The 15,439-nt window shown below is 29.2% G+C and overlaps 1 protein-coding gene across 1 annotated transcript; it reads right to left on the bottom strand.

Moving 5' to 3' along the window:
- Positions 1–5,894: 5,894 nt before the first annotated feature.
- LOC125865123 (abscisic acid receptor PYL4-like) lies at positions 5,895–6,855 on the bottom strand. Its single transcript, XM_049545294.1, has one exon. The coding sequence runs from the start codon at positions 6,688–6,690 to the stop codon at positions 6,067–6,069; it is 624 nt and encodes a 207-aa protein (XP_049401251.1). The 5' UTR covers positions 6,691–6,855; the 3' UTR covers positions 5,895–6,066.
- Between the last annotated feature and the right edge of the window lie 8,584 nt (positions 6,856–15,439).

The following is a 15,439-nucleotide window of genomic DNA, read 5'->3' as shown; positions in this document are numbered from 1 at the left end:
ATGTCACACGACTAATTAACATTCATGTTTTAATTTTCTTCAAAATATAACCCTTTTAGCTCTAGACTCATACATAATAAAAGTACATAGTATCCCTAGCTAATGTTTGTTTTTCATTTGTTTGTGATTTTCATACTATTTTTACTTTTTAAATAATTTGCACCTTTAAAAAAAAAAAAACTTTCAACTATTAAATACTCTTTTCTAAATTTATTCATGCCAAGACCGAAAAAATACCACTAAATTCTCAAAATTTTTATTTATGCGTACATGGATATGGATTCAATAAAAACTCTTCCTACCATCTGCAGAGAAAGACTTTCAAACATTTAAAGGTTCCATTTGAGGTTATATATGAAAGACATTGTCTTTCATTTATAAGATGATTTGAAATTGGTGAGACACAATTTATTGGGCCAAAAATAGTTCAGGATACGTTGAAAAAAGTAAAATTGAAATTGGTGAGACACAATTTATTGGGCCAAAAATAGTTCAGGATACGTTGAAAAAAGTAAAATTGATTAAAAAATGACCCAAGATAATTATAGTCCCTCATATTATACTTAGATATATATAACACGTTGCGACCTCAAGTTCAAAGAAGGTGATTTTGTGTGTCTAAAAGGGTGTCGGGAAATTGATTAAAAAAAGGAAACCTTAACCTAAGATAAATCAGACAAAATGCACGGATATTCGATTTTGATGCATCCATTTAGACAGTACAATATTAGTGTAATGTCGACAACAATAATAACATACATACCTAGTGAAATCAAACTAAGTGTGATTTGGAGAGGATAGAGTATACATAAACATTACCACTATCTAGCTCGTGAAGGTAGAGATGTTATTTCCGAAAGACCCTCAGTTCAAGTCCATCAAATCCAAGTAAAAGGAGAAGGACACAATGAAAGGAGCATAACAAAATAATAAGGAAGCAGTGTTAAGTCTAAAAAAAGAAACAACAACAACAACAAAATAGTGTTATAATTGAAACACAATAAACAACATATAGCTAAAATAACCAGGATATGACTAGTACTACGCAATAACCTTCGCAAAACAAGACAACAATATAATACTCCATCTCTATTAATCTTCTACCCTAATAAATGGACTTGTTGATTTGATAAAATTAAAATCAATAAATCATTTCCTTTTTATGCCAATAATTTTCTCTCTTTTGTGCTAATCATTTAAATCCGAAAGAGAAGAGATACTCAAAGGAACAAGGAACCATAACATAACAAAATAAGAAAGTTGAACGCACCAACTATGAAGAATATAAGTAAGCCCCAATTGGTGAAAGCAAATATGAAAAAGTTGGGCCAACACATGGGCATGCACGTGACATATTCACACTACGAAATAATGTATACCAAACATATTCAGAATAATTTCACGAATATATTAGAGAAAATTGAAGAGTGACATGTATACAGATTTTACCCTGCTATCTTATGTAGATAAATAAATGATTTTTGATAGACCATCCATCAAATATAATTTTAAGATATTATGTAAATATTGTATTTGTAAAATTTTAAATTTAGAATAATGGCTATTTTTCAATTACAAAGATTCAACGCCTGTGGCTAATTATTGTAAATTTTTCCCATAATATTGTCATTGATGTCCTTTGGGTACTAATTTCATTTTCTTTTGTTTTGTTTTTCCATGAAGGTGTAGATTTAATTCCGTCTTTCCATTGTATTACTTTGGGTACTATGGTTAACAACTTTAAAAGATGGTCACATTACAATTGGTTTGTTTTAGTTATTATTTTGATAATTAAAAATATTTTAAATTATTGATTAGGGTGATAGTCATCATTTTTGTTTAATCCCATTAGAAAAGGAATTGTTTTGGGACAATTCAGCGTTGTGTTCGGGAGGTTATGATATATCCCCCTCTTATGTACTCGTTTTTATAAAAATAATAATAAATGGAAGTGCGATTCTAATAATAACAAAAAAAAAATTTTATTGTGATATGTAATATTTTTTTATACTTTTTCTGTCCTAATTTATTCTGGCGCATATTTGAAAACTATAATTTTGAGATTTATGTTTGAAAATATCATTAACTAATAAAAGTGCGCTATCTCTAACAACTTAAGATTTTAGATGAGATTGACACACACTTCAACATGATATTAGAGCAGACAGAGGTCCTTCGCCACTCAAATCAAAAAGAATTTCCACGTGCCCATGAAAAAGATTCAAGCCCACACATGAGGCAGCGTGTTGAGAATATCATTCACTAATAAAAGTATGCTCTCACTAACACATAAAAGACAAAAAAATTGATCAAAGAAATTCTCGCAATTCCAACTGTGCCACATAAATAGAAACATAAAAGTTATTTCTACATGAGTAAATTTTATATTAAAAAATAACTGAAGATTATATGTCTAAATTTATATCGAATATTAGTTAGTTTAACATAATATTCCGAATCAAACCAAATAGAGGGAGAGAGTATCTTATTCCACATCGATCTGCAGTGGGGAAAAGCATAAATCTACAATTACACTCTTCGTAGGGCAATTCTCAATTGCAGTTGTTAAGTCACTTTCACATGCCATATGCATGCATGCCTTAATAATTATATGATAAGTTCATCTTCTTTTCTTTTTATTTTAGCAACAAAAAAAAACTGTATATTAAAATAATGCTCTTAATAAAGGTGATTTTATGTCCACAGCTTAAATTTGAGACCACTAATTAAGAATGGAAGAGTATTTATCACTCCAGCACAACATAATTCTAACATCTTCAATCAGTAATACCAACTAATGACAATAACTTAATTGTCACTAAATATGTTTTTTTATAGTCAATTAACACTCTTTATAATGTTTTTAAAGCCTATAACTGCTACATTAAATCTAATTAATGAGAATTAATTAATACCGATAAAAAAATTCAGTGCTCTTTGTTGATATGATTATTTATTACCGATGAAAAATTATTTTTGTTATAGTGAATAATCAGTTGAGATAAATTAAAATGAATGACCTATAGTCAGTTTGACTAATTAACACTGTGAAATGTATCATTTTGATATAAGAAAATTACAACCTAATTAGGAGTATATTTCAAGTGCAGTTTACAAAGGTTTGAGCAAGAGCTTATTTTATTGTTAGGAGTATTTTTTAAACAAAAAGTACTCTATCCGTTCGAAAATAGTTATCATATTTTATTTTTAGAGAGTTAATTTGATTAATTTTCGAAGTTAATCAAATTAAGTAAATCTAATATTTTAAAGTTAAAAGTTGAATATTCAAAAATTATATTAAAAAAAAGTACTATAAGTTACAATTTTCACGTATTAATATATAAAAAAATTGTAAAATATTGATCAATGAGTATATAGGTTAATGTCTTAATTTTTGTAGCCTCCACTGAAAAGCCGCAATTAGCCAACTAATTAAAGAGCCCCAACCTAGAGTAGCTAGGTGGATATATAAAATTATAAAAAGGATCTTGAACTAGCATGATCTAGTTAAGGTTGAATGTACAATATCTTGAGTTTGATTCTTTGACAAAACAAAGTAAACGTAAATTATATTACTTCATACTTGGATAATAATAATAATAATTATTATTATTATATAATTAAATATTTAATAATAGTAGTAGTAATCAGGGGCAGACCCACCCTTATTGAAGGGGCCGTGTCAAGTGATACCCTTCGTTGGATAGTTACATTGTATATATGGATCAATTTTAATTTAATAAATATATATACGAGTATTGACACCTCTTGTCACAAATTAAAAATTTAGCTAGTGATTAAGGTGTTGTGAAAATTCTTTAAGATGGTGTGTTCTAATCTTAAAACACAAATGACTATAAAATAGTCAAAATTCCTCCTTAATAATGTATGGTTAGAGCCACCTTACGCGAAGGGTGGTCTAGTGCACCCCTATACAAGTGTTAAATATTAGTAGTTTTTATGAGTGTATATTTAATTTGTACATCCTTGACACAATTGGAAAAAAAAAAACTTGCACGCAGTCTTCGTCCAATTCCTGACTTTGCCACTACATTAATAATATTTTCTCAAGGACGTGTAAAAAGAAACACAACAAGTAAGCAGAGACAAACGAAATAATACTAAATATTACTCCTAATTATCAATTGTGGTGGAGTAGTAAGTTACTCTTTTATTTTTAATTAAAGATTTTGAGTTCAAATCTCCTTGAATACAGAGTCGAGTTTGTTAGGGAACGTTGATTTTACTAGGGTGATGAGGGTGGCGTGAAGACATTGATTAATATAAATAATAAGTGGACAAGAAGATGCACGGGGATCATGAATTAGAAAATAGTACATCAAGTTGCAATTACAAGTTGCATATATCTATTCAAAATTGCCAGAAGATAAGTCGAGCAACTTGCATCTCTCTCTCTGTCCCTTCTACTCTTTTTCCTACTTAAAAACACTACTTACGTAAACAAATCCTGATATGACAATTGAATATTTTGCAACTTGCTCTTTTTTTCTTTTTTCTTTTATTGATTGATAAATATAATAATACTATATACTAGATGTCAGCTAATTGGCCTCTATTTCCTTGAAGTCCCTTCCAACTTGCCTCTTTTATTCTCATCAACTTGTCTCAATAATTTCTACGACACCTACTAACCATATACTATATTACTTCTAGTTTTTAATTATATAATAATAATACTACTACTACTAATAATAATAATAATAATAATCAAACAATATACTAATGTAAGGGTAAAAATTAATCAAATTTGAATTTCTTTTTCATTTATGAAACTTCAAAAAATTCCATACCATGTACATATATGCTTCAAATGGACAACTTTTGTGTTCCACATTTACCTACCATATCATCTAATTTTTTCTGTCCCTACATATATCTCGTATATCTTAATATATATATAGAGAGAGATATCCAGTTCCAATTGTATAGGGTTGATTAACTCATGAAAATAAATTATGGGGTAATATAAAGAGTAACGCGTAATAATATGACATACATGTTATTAACATTTCTACCTTGCCTATTGTACCACAAAAAAATCAAATAATTTGACGATAAATTAAAGGAGAAATGATTTTAAGAAAAGAATTTCTATACTGTGGTTGTACCTTGAGGGTTTGATGTAGTTAGTTACTATCCTTAATCCATGTATTTTATTTTATTTTTATTTTCATTCGGTGTCCAGTATATACATGGAATTCGACTAAATTCGGATTCATGTTAGGAAGTCTCACATTGGGACGTAAATCTCTTCCTAACAAAGGAGAATTCAAACTCGAAACCTCTAAATTAAGGATGAAGAAGTACTTACCACTCCACCACATGAATTCTTGTTGGCTTAATCCATGGATGGAGTATCTAGTTAATGAACATTAATAAATTTCAGGCCAGTAAAGCACTATGTTTTGCTTAAACCTACGCATAACAAAATAATTAATGACAATTAAGTAACAAACGAAATTGTACCAAAAATAAAATTAAGAGTCCATATATATAGTACTTGATGTTGTATATTATGAAAAACCTGTCATTAACTTAATATTTACTGCTTGATTACGTTGTTAAATTTATTCTTAAAACTATGAAACAAAATCAGAACCGTTTAGCTTCGTCTTCATTCTTATAATTTGAATCATATACATATAGCACATATATTAAAAGAATTTTATTAATAATTAGGGCATTGCTAAATAATATATACTCCTATTAGTATTTCATTTCAATATTAATAATCTCTTGATAGTAATATATATATTATATATCCATCTTTGGACTTTATCAAGATTATGAATTGAAATTTGCATTACTTTAAAGGTTCTATCACAAATAATAAACTAGCATGGAAACAAAATTTAAAAAAAAAACAACCTTAGAAAGAAATTAATTCTAACCATGAATTTATCTTCAACAAGTGATGAACAACATTAGCTGAAAAGGTGCAACGATTCTTCAAATCGTCATACCCTAAAAAAAAAAAAAACTTCAATTCATAATATCGATCATACAAGTATCATTGACCGACCTCAATTAATTTCACAGAACATTTCATCTACTTGAATTCTCCGCGATCTGTTTCAACGATTGAAGATTACATTTTACAATAGTACCAACAAAAACACATGTATCATCTCTAGTATTCCCCTTTGGTACATCAACAACGTACGATTCCACAACGATCGTCCCATTACCTAAAGGTTCCGGATGTAAAGTAGTAACAGATTTATAATTCGCGAGTCGGTGGTCCCCACCGACTACGCTAAAACTAATAACATGGCGCTCTTCGTCAAGTATTTCCAGTCTCTCCGTGCTGTTGACAGCTGGCAGCCCGGAGATAACTCGGACTTCACGAAGAGTGCCTACGTTACCGTCTCCGTCGATGAGATGACAGCTCTTGACAAAGTGTTTGTACGCTTGAGGGTTGTCGAATCGACGGACGACGGACCATACGGTGGATACCGGTGCTGATATCCGCTGGATCGCGGCGGAGCAGCACTGGTTGGGTCCCACTAGATGCGCGTGATATTTGACGACGGAATCTGGTACCTCTTCGGTGCATGGTATTGGTGTGTGGCGCTGTAGTGATTGGTGGGATTGTTTGTTACAATTAGAAGGATTGTTGGAAGTGATTCTTTGGAGTAAAATTGATGATTTTTGAGGATTTGGAATCATTTTTTTTTTTGTTGAATAATAAAATTTACAAACTATATGATAGTGGCTAATATAATGATTTTGATGAGAGTTTTTGTTGTGTTTTTTCTAGTGAATGATATAGTTTTGTATAGAGATATATAGAGGAGAGAGAGAGAGAGGGAGAAATTGGACTTTGAAAGGAAGAAGAGACAATAGGTTTCATGTGAGGATGATAAAAATAGGAAGCTAGTTGCTTATAGTCAACTTACCAAAACAACCCAAACCTTGAAGGATATTATTCTCTTTTTTTTTTCTTCTAAAAATAATACTAACATTTTTCCACTTTTCTTTTGGGAGTTTATTACCAAATGAAATATAATTACTTACATGTGCCAAATTAAATAATTGATCATATGAGTTGCAAATTCTAGTAAAAAACTAGATATATATGAGTGTGTTAGCACGAGGCCAATATATGTTACTTTTTATTTCTCAATTTATGTGATATAAATAGAACTTGAAGAGTCATTCAAATTTTTATATATTTTAAAAATATTTTAAGCACTTAATCATTATAGTTTATTTATATATTCCAACAATATATATATACTCCTTATATCCCAATTTATGTGGCACAAATAGAATTTCAAGAGTCAACCAACTTTTTATATGTCTTTCAAATATTTCGAGTTGTTAATTATTAATATAATTTATAGTTTTTCTATGTCATTCAAATAATATATGTTACTTCCTCCATCCCAATTTATGTGGCACTGACAGAATCTTGAGAATTATTCAAATCTTTTATATGTTTTTTTCCAGATATTTTTAATTTTTAATTTTCGTAATTTATAATATTTTTACGTAATTATCAAATACATAAAAACCTAAAACATAATATTCGTGCCAAATTTCTTTCTTGACTAGTGAATACATATTCGTGCTTCTAGCGATTAGAAAAGAATTATTAAATCTTCTAAATGATTAATAATTTAATAGTAAATTAGATTTATTTCATCCTTTCTATGAGAAAAATGAAATATTCATTACGACATAATTTGATTTAATCATGTTCGGATTTTTTGGAGAGAGATGTACAACAAGGTAGAAAAGGTGTAGCAATAATAGATGCAATATTCAATACCTCTCCTTGCTTTTTTAACCGTAATCTAGTTAAAAGTTAGTCTTCCTCCTTTTCTGCTTTTATTAATAGTCCTTGTGAATTATTTTGAGTTTCTTTGAACTTGTATATTTTTATAACGTGACCTGATATCATGACGGATCTCTATCAATAAAATTTTCTAAGTGTATTTTTTTTTAACAATACTTGCAAGGAGGATATATAATCACACATTTATAAGAAGTGTATGTTATTATTAATGACTCTCTTTAATGATTAATTATCAATAAAAGTAGTTATAGAAATTACATCAATCACAAAATGTTATGACAAATCAAGTGATTTTATGAGGAGATGTCTTACTTGGTCAATGTATACTATATTCATCTTGTTATTAAGCAGCGGTTACTAGAAGCAACATCTTATATTCCACTTATATTTGCTACTACTTTTTTTTTATGAACTAATATAAATGTTTGCCCCCTTTTCTACTCACTCATCAAGCTAATTCTTGTATGATTTTTAGACCAAAAACATTGAAGATGTCTTCACAATTTATGTTCGTACATATTTTATATGGAGTCATTGTCCAAGACTTTTATAACAAAGGTGTCATATGTGGGCCTCAACCAAACCAATTTTCTGATTTTATTATGACGCGTTTGATGGTTGTGATTACTGAATTTTGTTTATATTTGGTCTCCATGATGAAATTAACAAAAAATTCACTAGTTAAGCTTACCTAATTATCTCATTTCCTTTCCCTTTTTAATATTATGAAACTTACCAAAATTTGGACTTCAGATATATGTATTTGGTGTGGATATGTGTATCTCAGATATATAGGGTCAAAATTAGATGTAATTTGTTCTAAATACACTATATCCAAGTGAATTCGCATGCCGTTTCTAACTCTCTCGCTTGTCTCTCTCCTATCTTGCTCGCCACTCTCCCTATATTTGGTATCCCCGATACATGTATCCAGCTCGATTCACAAGTATCTGGGATACATAGATTAACTCATTCCCCTCTCTCCTTCTCTCGCATGCCTCTCTCACTATTTTAGTGTATTTGATAGCAAAAATGCATGTATTTATGTGCATTTGACTTGAAATTCGATATGAAATTCTTAATTAGTAAGACAATATGTAATTATTTCAAACTATACGAAGAATTAATAAATATGGTAGGAATGTTTGCCTAATTAGATAGTTTTTACTTATCAATATGCTTAAAAAGGTTTATTTGATAACATAAAGTTCAAAAACTGAAGACATTATGTAGATCATCAATCAAGCTAATGTTCTGGTGTCTCATTGTTTAAGGGAAGCTAATTAGATAGCGGACTGTTTGGCTTATACCGCGACTTGTGTAAACATGTAAAAGATATGACATTTGAATCTAACTCAGTCGCAAAAGCTAGTTCATGAGGAGTGTGGATTGGGAGCCCGAACATGATAGATCTGGCTTTGATACCATGTAAAGATATGACACATACGTCTAACTCATCAATCTCAAAAGCTAGCTCATGAGGAAAGGATTGTTCAAGTCCATATAAGCAGATCGTCAGTCCATTCCTCAACATATGTATGGGACTTTAACCCATTCTAACAAAAACAATAGTGTTATCTAGTATCTACCAAGCTTAATTTACAAGAAAAATGTAAATTTACAAATAAAAGAACTTGAAAATTACTATAGTTTAGGTTTTTAAACTTCCATGAAGAGCTCATAATTACTGAAAGGGGTTCATGAAGAATGGTCTCTTTTTTTTTTTTTTTTTTTTTTTTTTTAAGGGATGCAAAGACTGGACCAAAGACTTTTAAACTAGCAATAACCATTTTGTACCAAATTCATAATTAGCTGCAAAGCTGGATGACTTATTTTATATTTTCTTGTCTAAATTTGAATAAATTAATTATGTTTGGTAAAGTTGTAATATCATGCGTAACCACTTGCATTTGAACCTATATTGTCCACGCATAAAATTCTTTATAAAAAGTTTCAACGCCACATATATATCTGTTCCGCCCCACTGTCATCTCTAATTCATACACATTCATATCTAGATATATTCATAAATATACACGAACATATGAAATGAACCAGAGATAATTTAATTCAAAATTTGATGTATATTGATCGTTGGAGGTGTTTGTATTTTATTTTTCTATTTGAATTATCACCAACTATTTAACAAATGTGCATTGTCTACGAGGAGTGAATACTTTTGGTGTTAAGATTTTGCTTCCTATGGTTATTATTTCAAATTAATAATTTAATTTTTATTGATGGTATTTATGCTAAAACATGTGATTGATGGGTTAGGTTATACATTTCAAAGAAACTCACAAAAAGTTGAGGAGAGATCTCTCTTGCTTTCTTACAATTTGAATAGAAGAAAAATGACATTTTTAGATCTTAAAAAATGAAGATCTCTTATGAAAAATCGAGGACATGAGATTTCTTATCCTCTTACAATTTGAATAGAAGAAAATGACATTTTCAGATCTTAAAAATGAAGATTTCTTATGTGTAAAAATAAAAATCTCTTATAAAAAGAAAACCATTTCAAATAATATTGAAGCATAAAAAATATTGTGACTTACTATAATTGATTGGGTTTTTTTCAATATATAAATTCAAAATTTGGTTCCTTCAATTTTTAGGTGAAAGGTGACTCAAGCTGAACAAGAAGTATCCCTACATCTATTCATGACCACAATTAACTCATAATTCTGTTGAAGGCCCAAAAAATAAAAAGAATTAATTAAAACTACAAAACAACCCATATTTGTTAATATGTCCAACAAAGACATGCTTCTTTACTAGTATTATTTTGTTTTCGCGAAATATAATATTTTATATGGAGTTAAATTTCTGGTCACTCATGACTCAATTAATTACTTTGATTTTAGAAAGATTCAACTAATGATAATTATTTCAGAAAGTCGCTCAATTTTATTTTATAGCAGGTGAGTCACTCAATTATTATCATTCCATCAATAAATTAACTCACTCAACCAATTCAAGAGATATTTCCCGTAAATATTGTTGATGTGGAATTCTTTTTGAGCCAAAATTTTAAAATAAGTAGCTATTTATTTTAATCAACTATTAAATTGACCCACTTTTTATTTATTGAAATAAACCGCGTTCTAATAGAATTGATCATTTTCACATAGTATAATGTTTTTAAGGCATAAAATTCTGAAACTAATTAAACTTATGCTTTGTGTGACATAACTTGTGTCTAGGGACGTTCATTGTTCGATTTAAATTGGTTAATAGTTAAAATCAAAATCAAACCAATTTAGTCGGATTTTAAATTTTCAAAATCAAATCAAACCAAACGAAAAAAGTAATTGTCGATTTGGTTATGATTGTCTCACAGGAAAGCTACATTAAGCAATACTAGATTTATTATTACACAAACAAAGTGATTCAATGAAGAGAAAGTGTGACTATCTCATGTGAGATAGGGTAGGTAAAAACTAAAGTATGGATTTTGATGGACTTGGACTTAGGATTGCAATAGTTAAACTAAAATTTAAGTGTTGGGGTTTGAGAAAATGGTAAAGTTAAAAACTTAAAGTTAATTAAAATTTAACAAAATATTTATATTTTATTTATGAAAAATATATAAATAATTATAAAATTTATATTAAACCAACCGACCCAAATATCAATTTTTTTAATTGGTTTGGTTTGGATTGCGATTTGATTTGATTTTTTTAACCATAACCATGAACAATCCTACTTGTGTCTTGCGAATTTCAGTTGCAATTTTTTTTCAATGTCAGGGTTATTTTTAACCACTTTTTTTATCACGTAAAATATTAAAGGGCAAAAATTAGAGACCATCAATTTAAGAGACAAAAATTAAAAGACCACCCCAAAATAAGGGTATTCCTACTGAAACAACTTGTATGATCGTTTTATTCTTTTGGACTCATTTCTCCAGTTTGAACATTCATGTTTATTATGTGATTTATAAATTTTTGCAGGACAACAATTGTTATCTAAAAGTAAATAATATGTTATAACTTTTATTGACATATCATGGTCTTTAGTCTTTAGATAACAATTTTTTCTCATAAATGACTCGACTTTTATTGCTATAGACAAGATGATTCTACAAATAGAGAAATTATTGTTTGATCAAGTCAAAAATAAGAAAAAAGAAGTCAATAGTAAATATATGATGTGTTAAGTTGGATAAATACAATAAATTTTTTATAGATTTTTTCTGTGAAATTTATACAATCATAAAAGGTCATGACGTGTCGAGCTGCATTAAGTTAATAATATCATATAGACTTTTAAAGTCATTGAACTAATTATAAATATAGTAAGTCAAAAATTTTATCACTTCATCATCAGAGAGACAAACTTAAAGTTTGTTTTTCCAAAATAAACATATGCTAATGTACCGATGAACTTCAACAAAGAGTTCATCAATTAAATGAATCCTAAATCTTCTAAATTACTATTCAGTTAAGTAAACACTTTCAAATTAACAATTGTATATATGTACTCAACATAGTGAAATGGAGAAATCTTTCTAAATTAATAAAATGTTTTAAGGTTTTGGGTGGCTCCATTATTTGTATTAGCCCACATTCAAAATGTTAGCCATTTTCTTCCAAATTTTGTAGTATTTTTAAATTAATAAGCGATGTGAAATTGTGTAAGCACTAAGCAATATATAACTAAGCTGTGTTGTCTCTAACAATCATGTATTTTGTATTTATTAATAAAATTGTATGTAAGATTAATTTTTTAAAAAGTAGCAATTGATATTATACTATATTTCTTTAAATAATATAAATAAATAGTGTTTGTCAAATATGCTATTATAGGTTGTATCTCATTTTGTAATTTGTCTTGTTTTACAAATGATTTATTGGGTTTATATATATTTTTTCGTCGCATTTGACTGTTTTATAATTATAGAAAAAATTATCGTTGATATTGATAGTTTTATTTAAAGTGTAACATATATTTATCCACATGACATAATATTTTGAGAAATACAATTCAATTTTTTGTGTAGTTTGACACTATAATTTACTGTTCATTATCGAACAAATATATTTAAATTAATGAGTAACTTTTCTAAATTATGATTAGATAATAATGTTAACTTTCATATATTAATTTTTATGTAAGAATGACCCCCTAACTTGTGCCGAAAAGTCAGTTACACGCTCAAACTATTGTGCCGACCTATTACACACTTAATCTTGTTCAAAGTGATATTTATACCCCCTTTCGAAGACAATTTCAATTTTGTGTAAAAAAAAAAGTGTTGTACACGCATTTTCACACATAAATAATATTATTTTAAAATTTTAAAAGTTTTTTTCTTGATATTTTCTTAAACTTTTGCAATGAATTAAAAATCTGGGCGTCTTCCTTCTCTCACCATACATTTCTCTTTTTAAAATCTATTTTTTCTTCATTCTCCATTGTTCATAAATTGAAGGGGGGATAAAAATTTGAAGAGAAAATAGGAGTCAGTAAGTCGATTATGAAGTATAGAGATGTTGGCGGCGCCGATAGGCGATGGGCAACACCATTGTTGCCGATGAAACAAATAGAAATTTCAGATATGTAAAATTCTTTAAGAATCTTGATAACTATGTATGTAAATCAAGCGTTTCATTAGTATTTTTTTGTGTGTAATTGATTAATCAAATATGTTATTGATGATATGAGACACAAATATGACATTGTGATGGTTGTTGGTAGTTCTCCGGCGAGAATAGAGAAGACAAAGATTGAGAAATCATTTTCTTCGGTGAACTTTTGATAAATTTAGGCAATATAATTATGAATTTTATGTATAAATGTCATAAAATTTTCAATAGAAATCATATCATTCTCATGATTCTTTTTCGGCGATCTTCTCCGGCGAGTTCGAACGGAAAAATCATGAACTTTAAGTTGAAAATTATTAACTTTTTTTATGGAAGTCATCATCTTCTCCACTCCTTTCTAATTTTTAAGAGTTCCTCTTTATGGGTAGAGTGTTGAATGTGCTTATATCAAACAATCAATGGTGACAAATGCAGTGATTCCTTAAGAAGAAGAATAACTCAAAATAAAGAAAAATGTAAAAGCTTTAAAGAAATTAGGCCACCAATAAAAAGATTAAAAAAGAAAGAAAATTGAAATAATTAATATTTTAAAAATTATAATACATAATTATATAATGACCAATAAAATAGTGCCATGTGTTGAAATTTGTCATTTTAACATATAATTTTTCTTCTCACGCACCTTAAGGAAGGTGAAGACACTCTCTTTGCCATGTCACGTTCTAAGGGAGCATTAATATTCACTTTGAACAAGATTAGGTGTGTAATAGGTCGTCATAATAGTTTGAGCGTGTAACTGATTTTTCCGCATAAATTTAGGAGGAAATTTATGTTTTTTCTCTAATAAAAAAGTATTAAATTGAACATATATGTACAAGTATGTAACATAAACTTGACAACATAAATAGTACTATCAATACAAATATAAAAATATATCTCATAAGAATGATTGGATATTCTTTTCTTTTGATATCATTACACCAAATTTACTTAATAGAACTTATATTTTTGGGAAAATGCATAAGTACCCCCCTAGCCTATGCCCGAAATCCCTGAGACACACCTAACCTTTACTAAGGTCCTATTACCCCCTCGAACTTATTTTATATATAATTTTCTACCCCTTTTCGGCCTACGTGGCACTATTCTTGAAAAAATTGTCAACACGTGCTGGGCCCACAAGATAGTGCCACGTAGGCCGTAAAGGGGTAGAAAATTATATATAAAATAAGTTCGAGGGGGTAATAGGACCTTAGTAAAGGTTAGGTGTGTCTCAGGGATTTCGGGCATAGGCTAGGGGGGTACTTATGCATTTTCCCAAAAATATAAGTTCTATTAAGTAAATTTGGTGTAATGATATCAAAAGAAAAGAATATCCAATCATTCTTATGAGATATATTTTTATATTTGTATTGATAGTACTATTTATGTTGTCAAGTTTATGTTACATACTTGTACATATATGTTCAATTTAATACTTTTTTATTAGAGAAAAAACATAAATTTCCTCCTAAATTTATGCGGAAAAATCAGTTACACGCTCAAACTATTATGACGACCTATTACACACNGTTTGGTGGAAGCAAATCGGTGGTTACTAGGGTTTGGTGGGTACTCCGGTGAGTTTTACGGTGCCGGTGGAAGCAACAATGGAAGTTCTACCATGAATAACAACTCACAAAGGCCTTATTTTTCACTGCTATCGGGTATTTTGCCTGACCTGGTTACACAAATCGTTCATCAAGGGAGACCCAATTTGATGGGGAAGTGATCTCTTGCGGAGTTTCAACAACAACAATTGCAGTTTCTATAACTTCAACATCAGCAGCAGCAGAAACAACAACAACAACAGATGATGCTACTTCAACAACAACAACAACAACAGTAGCAAGGACTTGGGTTTTATCTCCGTAACGTAAAACCCAGAAGTTATCAGCAGTCTTCTCCAATGTCTCTTTTTTCCCCTGTAGATTTTTCTATTGCCGCTGCTTCTTCTTCAATTTCATCTGAATTTTCTTCGAATTCAAATGTCTCTACAATGATGAATACGCGCCACGCTCTACCT

This window comes from Solanum stenotomum, chromosome 5, assembly GCF_019186545.1.
Source record: "Solanum stenotomum isolate F172 chromosome 5, ASM1918654v1, whole genome shotgun sequence".
Taxonomy (NCBI): Eukaryota; Viridiplantae; Streptophyta; class Magnoliopsida; order Solanales; family Solanaceae; genus Solanum; species Solanum stenotomum.
The sequence above is the reverse complement of the archived record's forward strand: the minus strand, read 5'-3'. Positions and strand labels throughout refer to the sequence as shown.